Genomic DNA, 9,171 nt, shown 5'->3' with positions numbered 1-9,171 from the left:
TGATAAAGCACTCAAATGTGGAAACGAATAACATCTTAAATCTCTCTGTATTTTATTGACCGCTGTTTAGCGTATTTCACAGTAAAATCTCTGGAAGCGTCCACAACATTCCTCTCAGCGGCTCCTCTTGATGACAGCTGAAGTGACGCGACTGCCTACTGTGTTTTGATTGGTCGAATTCACTGGAGGCTTCCAGAACAGTGTAGAGTCTGAACGGGTGCGCGCTCTGCTGTATTTAAAGGGCGAAAGACAGACAGCAGAGAAACTCAACCGAAGAGAAGCGACTTGTTAAAGAAGAAAAGAGCAGCCTGACAGGACTTTTTTCCGCGACGAGGTGTTTATTCGTTATATTGAAGAATCTACTCTACGGTAAGTCTCAATATATTTTATCTTTGGGCTAATCAAATATATATATTTAAAGGCTATAGTGTACTTAATGTCAAATATTTAATTTCGTATATATATATATTTTTTTTTTACACGTGGACTGCCTATGTTCATCTTAATATAGGGTTACTAGAAAGTTATATTACCTGTTTTCACAATGAGGATAAAAACAAACAGATTGTTATTTACTTTATGTTGCTGACATTATTATATATGAGCATAATAACCATATATACAAACAAATGTCCTTAATTAGTTTGTTTTATTGTTGTTTACAAAAGAAAAGAAAATTAGTGTTTTACTTGTATAACTAATAGCTTAGTTATTAAGAGAATATCACTTGTTGACTAAAAAAATCCTTTAAAATATAATGTTTTGCACAGTTATTTGTATAAATATAAAATTAATTCTAATTGTTGATTTTTTTTTTTCTGCAGTTTCTTAAAATCAAGCATGTCATCTGCAAAAGGAATCGCTATTGGCATTGACCTGGGCACCACCTACTCCTGTGTGGGGGTGTTTCAGCATGGAAAAGTGGAGATCATCGCCAACGACCAGGGCAATAGAACAACACCCAGCTATGTTGCCTTCACAGACACAGAGAGGCTGATTGGAGACGCAGCTAAAAACCAGGTGGCCATGAATCCCAACAACACAGTGTTTGATGCCAAGAGGCTGATCGGCAGGAGGTTTGATGACCCGGTAGTGCAGTCTGACATGAAGCACTGGTCCTTCAAAGTCGTCAGTGATGGAGGAAAGCCAAAAGTTGAAGTGGAACACAAAGGAGAGAACAAGACCTTTAATCCTGAAGAGATTTCCTCCATGGTCCTGGTGAAGATGAAGGAGATTGCGGAAGCTTACCTGGGGCAGAAGGTGACCAACGCGGTTATCACAGTTCCTGCCTATTTCAACGACTCCCAGAGACAGGCCACTAAAGATGCTGGAGTCATCGCTGGACTGAATGTCCTCCGCATCATCAACGAGCCCACGGCTGCAGCCATCGCATATGGCCTGGACAAAGGCAAATCCTCAGAGCGCAACGTGCTGATCTTTGACCTGGGCGGGGGCACCTTCGATGTGTCCGTCCTGACCATTGAAGACGGCATCTTTGAGGTGAAGGCCACCGCTGGAGACACTCATCTGGGCGGTGAGGACTTTGACAACCGCATGGTGAACCACTTTGTGGAAGAGTTCAAGAGGAAGCACAAGAAGGACATCAGTCAGAACAAGAGGGCCCTGAGGAGGCTGCGAACCGCATGTGAACGAGCCAAGAGGACGCTCTCATCCAGCTCTCAGGCCAGCATTGAGATCGACTCTCTGTACGAGGGCATCGACTTCTACACGTCCATCACCAGAGCTCGGTTCGAGGAGCTCTGCTCTGACCTCTTCAGGGGAACACTCGATCCTGTGGAGAAAGCACTGAGAGACGCCAAGATGGACAAGGCTCAGATCCACGACATCGTGCTGGTTGGTGGATCGACAAGAATCCCAAAGATCCAGAAGCTTCTGCAGGATTTCTTCAACGGCAGAGAATTGAACAAGAGCATCAACCCAGATGAAGCGGTGGCTTACGGTGCTGCGGTGCAGGCCGCCATCCTCATGGGCGACACTTCTGGAAACGTGCAGGACCTGCTGCTGCTGGACGTGGCCCCGTTGTCTCTGGGTATCGAGACCGCAGGTGGAGTCATGACGGCCCTCATCAAGCGTAACACCACCATCCCCACCAAACAGACCCAGACCTTCACCACCTACTCCGACAACCAGCCCGGCGTCTTGATCCAGGTGTACGAGGGAGAAAGAGCCATGACCAAAGACAACAACCTGCTGGGCAAATTTGAGCTGACAGGAATTCCACCTGCACCACGTGGCGTCCCGCAGATCGAAGTGACCTTCGACATTGACGCCAACGGGATCCTAAATGTGTCGGCGGCGGACAAAAGCACCGGTAAACAGAACAAGATCACCATCACCAACGACAAGGGCAGGCTGAGCAAAGAGGAGATCGAGAGAATGGTGCAGGAGGCTGACAAGTACAAAGCTGAAGACGATCTGCAGAGAGAGAAGATTTCTGCCAAAAATTCTCTGGAGTCTTACGCCTTCAACATGAAGAACAGCGTGGAAGACGAGAACCTGAAAGGCAAGATCAGCGAGGAGGACAAGAAGAGAGTTATTGAGAAGTGCAATGAAGCCGTGAGCTGGCTGGAGAACAACCAGCTGGCGGATAAAGAGGAGTACGAACATCAGCTGAAGGAGCTGGAGAAAGTCTGCAGTCCAATCATCTCTAAACTCTATCAGGGAGGGATGCCAGCTGGAGGATGCGGAGCTCAGGCACGTGGCGCATCAGGAGCCAGCGCTCAGGGGCCCACCATTGAAGAGGTGGATTAAAGTTATGAACTCGCATGAATGTCGTCTGTCAGTCAGAATCCCCTTAATGTTTTGATCAAAGATATTTTTACACAACATTGCTGCTCTTGTATTTCTGTTGCTATTTAATAACCATTCTCTACTGTAATTTATTGAATGTGTATATTGTTATGTAAATAAAAGTGTGACTTTTTTATGATTTCATACAACTTTTATGTAAAAAAAAAAGAAAATTATTAATAAAGTGTTTGTACATGAGAACAACAATTAAATGTGTTTTCATTCAGTAAGTGTGGTCATATGGTTTCTTTTTGCAGTCATGACATGTGCACTGAAATGACTCTTTAAAAGTAATTTGCTCATGGTTACATATTTTTTCTGATCAACAAATGGCAAAACATTATACACTAGGTTGCCTTTTCACATGAAAATGCTGGCAAACATTAACAAATAATAATTTTAGGGTTTATAAATTAGGCCATGATGATAAAAATGTGGGTCCCACTTTATAATAGGTGGCCTTAACTATGTACTTATGTACTTACACTGAAATTGCGATTTTTACATTGTACTTATGATTGATTAGATAATTGCATGTAATTATATCTGTAATTAACTTCTGTAATTAGCCTGTTGACCATCCCTTAAAACTTAACCCACCTTTTGTTATAATTTAATTTATTATAAAGTGGGACTAAAAAGTTACATTAGCATGCCTATGAGGACATCATAAGGTGTCCACATCATTATAACTAAATAAGTAATAAAAAAACAAATACTTTGAATTTCATTGAGTTGTTATCTCAGTATGTAACATTTCAGGTGAAAACTGCATGTGTCAACAGTGTACAAAACTGACAGAGCAAAATGAACTAACTGTGACGTCACACCTGTTTCTTTGTCTTTAAAATCGTATATATACCATTTAGCATTTCACAGCATATATTTTTATTTTTATAGTCTACTTTTATTTTTATAAAGCTGAAAATTTTTTAAAAAGGTAATTCAGATGCAATGTTATATTGGTCCATTTAGGTCATTTTAGCAAATATTTATATAGCTTATACAGCATATTTGTAGAACAAATTTGTACATCGGGAACATTATGATTATTGACAATATATTAAAAAGAATATTCTCAATATTATCATTGTAACATTTAACCCACAACACGTTCTCCACAACAGTGCACAAATTTTGCCACAAGATGACGCTGTTTATTTAGTCTGAGGCGTTTTTCCGTCAAGGCTGCAGACATCAGAGTGCTTCAAGACGTCAGTGTGCTTCAAGGTCAACACTTTTATTCTTGTTTTTCTACAATTTACTCTCTTATTCAAACCATCTGCACAAAACTAACATTTATTTGAGGGCAAATGGACAAAATGACCTCAAGTTAGTAAGTTGTTTTGAACAAAAGACTGCAAGTTTTGACCAATCAATATGTACAATAATCAATTCGTTTTTGTGAAAAACTGACCAAAGCTATTTAGCTTATACACAACAAGTATGCCTTCTATGTAGTTGAAAACACAATACAGGCTCGTTTTTGCTATGTAAAACCTTTCAGTAATATTTTTATCCAATTTTTCTTTTTACGAAAAGATTACTTTAAACACTTAAGCGTACATTACAGAAGTAGCCCATAAATTGGATTTAGGCTATTGTATTGACACTATGGTAGGCTGCGTTTGATAAATGCCTTGGAAGTCTTCACATTCTGAAAATGGTTTTTTGCCACAATCTTTATTGCCTAGCATCTGCCCTATTTTCAACAATTTCTTAATTAAAAATTTTAAAATATTTGATTGTAAAAAGTCGCTCTGTCCTTTAATTCTCACAACCCGTTTTAATTTGCAATAAATTAAAATAGCCTGTATGTCGATTAGCATGCTGCGGCGATAAAAGGACAAATGTGAACATAACGAATAATTTACGATACTAAAGATCACACTTGTTATAGTAATGGAGAATGGTTATAGTAAACGCTTTTTAAAATACGTTTTCAAATAAGTTAGTTTCAATAATGAAGCAACATGAAAAATGCTAATTCTGATTACTTTTATTGCAAACAATGTGATAGTCTTTTGTAAATATAGCCTAATTTGTAATTTGTAAAACATATTTTTACAATTATTCTAAGATGTTTGTGATACAATGCAAAGCAGGTTTATTTATATAGCACATTTCATACACAATGGTTACTCAAAGTGCTTTATATAAACAACAATAAAAGAAACGAAAAAAAGATTAGACTTAGATAAAACACAATAATGTTGGCATGTATTGACATTAAATTGGATATCGCCGACCATATAAAAACCATAATAATTATGAATTAATGTAGACCTTTTACTTTGCCAAGTCGCATTTATAACCTATTCCCGATGGCCGCGTTGTGTAGGAACATCACATCTGCCATGAATACCACATTAAAGTCTATTATCTGTGGGACTGCCGCGTCGGGTTTGTGTTATTACCCCCTTTTCGCTTAGAAAACCATCTTTTATTCATTCCTCTCGCTCGGCCTGTTTCCAATCTGAAGACATGCGCGATAGATTTGTGAAATCATGCCCACCCACGTCATCTCTATACGCTCGGTGGGCTCCGGTATCAATAAGATTATATGGGCAGGAAATGTAGAAATCCTCAACAAAGAGCTCCATCATTAAAACAAACACCGGCGGCCTTCAGCAGCCAAATACGAGCGAAAACGTTTCTCTTTCATCTGAACGACCCGTCAATTTTATATGATAAACATAATTTTCTCCATATCCTTAAAGAAAACTGCGCAATGGGAAACTCAAGGTATTTGGCGACAGGTTTTGCACATGTTACGGCACATTGTTATACATTACTATAAAACGTTTTGTGTATGTCTATATATAGCTACACATTGTAAACAAAAATCCTGGTTGCTTTAATTTTTTAAGCTGAATCAAATTAACCTTATGAGTCCATTGAACTTATATTTTGTTAAACTGACTTAAAACTGCTTGCATAACTTAAACCAAGTTAATCATGTTTTAACTTAATTTTATAAGTTACAATGAACTAAAAACATATGTTGTCATGATTAATTGTTAATATAATTTTTCAGTGTGTGTGTGTATATATATATATATATATATATATATATATATATATATATATATATATATATATATATATATATATATATACACACACATATATAAACACACACACACACACAAACACACACATATATATATATATATATATATATATATATATATATATATATGAATAATCTAAAATCTTTTGAGCTTCGCATTTGCACTATTTTTATTATTTCTTTATTATAATTAACAAATATGATTTATACAGTCAAGTAAAATTTGACCTCAAAATAATGATCTTCAATAGATTTGCCATTTATAGCTATTATTATAGTTACTATAATTATAATGTTATTTAAAAGCATAATATGTTAATTTATTTTACGACATAATATAAACGATTAGATATACAAATAATACAAATGAATATTAACTAAAACACTGATAATAATCACTTAGCAAATATAAATGCTGTGAAGTCAGGTGTTGTCCTAAATTGCTTGCTAAATTATTTAGATGAACTCAACTAAACTTGAAGTCCTGCATCGTTGATTTCATAATTTGAAAATAAAATATGTTTCATCAAAAATATTCAGTAGCCTATAGCTTAAATACACGGAAAATATAAATGAAAAGAGGATAAACTACAATGTAATCGTTGGTGTTAGTAGACTGGTGAGATAATTAACTTCTTTAGTGGATGCTAATCCCCCATTTATGTTCTGCCAATTTTAAAAAATCATATCTGATGTCGAGCGGCTATAGAGATTAAACATAATATACAGTACAGTATTAATCACTGTGATATCCATCATGATTTTTCTTGTGCGGGCAGAACCTGGTAGAGTTGCCCTGTTTTCATTGGAGTGGAGCTTCTTCCTGAGAACCTCGTCATGACATCATCGTCATCTGATTCCCGAACAGCTGCAGGAATCCAGTTGCGTTGGAGTGGACGATGGACATTGCTGCATACACAGCTCTCCAGACCTCCTGCGCTAGAATGACCAGGATTCCTGTGTGGCCAAATTATATCTTGTGTTGTTAGCGTGCTCGTCTCTTTATAATCAATCTTCCGGGAGCCAGGAGCAGCCCTTCCTGTGAATTTAAGACTCGCGCGTGACCATCTGCTTTTTTAGAAGCCGTCTCGCATCTCCAACGTGTGGATTATGACCCTGGACACAGATTTAATGGATGACCTCGTTGTCGACGTGGTTGGAGAAGGTGGCAAAGAGTCTGCAGACGAGCATCTTTCGACTTCGGCTCTCTCTGCATCCGACCAGGTCCATAATAAGGACGAGGAGGACCAGGTCCCATCTTCCATATGTCCGTCAAGTTCGAGCAAAAGCACCTCGGTGAAACCGCCCTATTCATACATTGCTTTGATAACCATGGCCATCCTCCAGAGCCCGAAGAAGCGTCTCACCCTCAGCGAGATATGCGACTTCATCAGCCACCGGTTCGTGTACTACCGAGAGAAGTTCCCGGCCTGGCAGAACTCCATCCGCCACAATCTCTCCTTAAACGACTGCTTCGTGAAAATGCCTCGCGAGCCGGGTAATCCCGGGAAGGGCAATTACTGGACTCTGGATCCCAATTCATCGGATATGTTTGAGAATGGAAGTTTCCTTAGAAGAAGGAAGCGATTTAAACGGCAGCACTTTAAATTTGGCGTGTTCAAAGACCAAGCGCTGCAGCCGAGTGGTTTTCCGAACCTCAGTTACGGCGCGTACGGGCTCAGCGCGTCCTGCGCGCACCTACCAGCTCTAGATGTCTACCCGTATGGCTTCCATCAACACATCGGTGTTCCACCTGTTGGCAGCATTTTACCGGCTCTGTCCACTCTCTTCTCCAGAAACTCTGTGGCAGCCAAATCCTTCCCACAGTCACAAACAGTGGCCATGGAGCCGGTCACCCCTGGCCTAGCCTGCGCAATGGCCCCGACCTCTCCATACGCATCCTCAGCAGCTCTCTTCAATCCCGTGGGCTTCCCCCGGGTGCTCAATTTTCAGTACGAGTACCAGAAGCTGCAAAACGCTCACAGCCACGTGGATTTATCCACTAAACACAGACATCTGGCTAGCGTCAATGACTAGCAGCGCATAACCGGACACAAAACTATTAATTCTCAGGAATTATTTCATTTATCCCGAGGTGTAAAAGTGTAGATAATCGCGTCGAATGTTTGCAGACATTTTTACGAACTTCTCAGTTAGTTTTCGGTCAGGAATTAATCTAGTGAAATATTTCTGTTACATGCTGAAAGTGTTTATTCATGCATGTTATTTTACCGTAATGATTAAACCGAATGTTTTAACTATTTAAGTGACGAATTTCCTTTTCGCGTTTGGCCGGAAATAAAGCTGACATTTTAAAAAGGACCACAAATGTCTTATTCTTAATTTATTCCTAATTTGGCAAGGACAGAGTCTGCTTTCTGAATAACCACAACCAGAAAAAAAGTCTGTAAAAAATGTAATCGAATATGCTGTAAATAGTGACAATTTGACACTTTTTTGCATAGGCGTCTCACTCATTTCTTCACATTTAGCCTAAATCAGGAGACCTATTGATTGCTTTCATTTCGAATTAGAATCATCCTAATTAATTTATAGTACAAATTCTTCTTGCACGAATGGAATAAATCATATATATTAATTCTAACGTAAATCAGACATAAACCAATAATGTCCCAAATAGGATATTTAAATTCAGTGCTTTCCTCTGTTAAATTATACATAGTATACATATGTGCATTTAACATTTGATGCAAAAAAAACTGTTAATAATCAGGCCCTTTTAGATATAGTTTGGATTATTTATTTGGAGCCTTATAACATCTAGCCTTCTTTTGTATTTTACTTTTGGATAAAACATCATAACCAGCAACATTATTCTCAGGCTATTGTCTAATATTTAGAAAAAACGAACTTCATTAAATTTGTTTAGTTTCTGGATGGCATATGTCGCGTGCTCAGGAGATATTTATTGCAACTTCGTAAAAAAATGTTTTGGCAGATATCTAATGTGAAAACCACAGACAGGCTGCATGGACCTAAATAGCTGTTCATTTATATCTCTATCATGAATTAGCTTAAGAAATTAGAAGCTCAACACGTGTCCATTTGTGTCCGTTTATTTGTCTAAGCTTGTTGAGCGGAAATAATCAACCGGATCAGTATCAAATGCGCTTTGCAAATATACAGGATCTCGCCTGAGCAATGAGCAGATTTCCATCTGAGCGCACATTGTATATAATCAACACAAAACGCTCAGCAGGGTCTTGACAGCTGCATGTGCACCATGCTCAGGTGCATATCCTATTAATATTATATTATTATTGTTT

General features: G+C 38.5%; 2 protein-coding genes across 2 annotated transcripts; both read left to right on the top strand.

Moving 5' to 3' along the window:
• The first annotated feature begins 245 nt into the window (after window positions 1-245).
• LOC130221143 (heat shock 70 kDa protein-like) lies at window positions 246-2,948 on the top strand. Its single transcript, XM_056453490.1, has 2 exons — window positions 246-369; window positions 825-2,948. The coding sequence occupies exon 2, from the start codon at window positions 841-843 to the stop codon at window positions 2,770-2,772; it is 1,932 nt and encodes a 643-aa protein (XP_056309465.1). The 5' UTR covers window positions 246-369; window positions 825-840; the 3' UTR covers window positions 2,773-2,948.
• A 3,768-nt stretch (window positions 2,949-6,716) lies between these two features.
• On the top strand, window positions 6,717-7,932 carry foxd7 (forkhead box D7). The gene has a single exon (XM_056451034.1). The coding sequence runs from the start codon at window positions 6,995-6,997 to the stop codon at window positions 7,919-7,921; it is 927 nt and encodes a 308-aa protein (XP_056307009.1). The 5' UTR covers window positions 6,717-6,994; the 3' UTR covers window positions 7,922-7,932.
• The last annotated feature ends 1,239 nt before the right edge of the window (window positions 7,933-9,171 follow it).

Source organism: Danio aesculapii, chromosome 3, assembly GCF_903798145.1.
Source record: "Danio aesculapii chromosome 3, fDanAes4.1, whole genome shotgun sequence".
Lineage (NCBI taxonomy): Eukaryota > Metazoa > Chordata > Actinopteri > Cypriniformes > Danionidae > Danio > Danio aesculapii.
Note: the sequence above shows the minus strand (reverse complement) of the source record. Positions and strands in the feature narration are given on the sequence as shown.

Excerpts from the sequence above, each read along its gene's own strand:
- LOC130221143 (XM_056453490.1), top strand. The coding sequence starts at position 841 with ATGTCATCTGCAAAAGGAATCGCTATTGGCATTGACCTGGGCACCACC.
- foxd7 (XM_056451034.1), top strand. The coding sequence starts at position 6,995 with ATGACCCTGGACACAGATTTAATGGATGACCTCGTTGTCGACGTGGTT.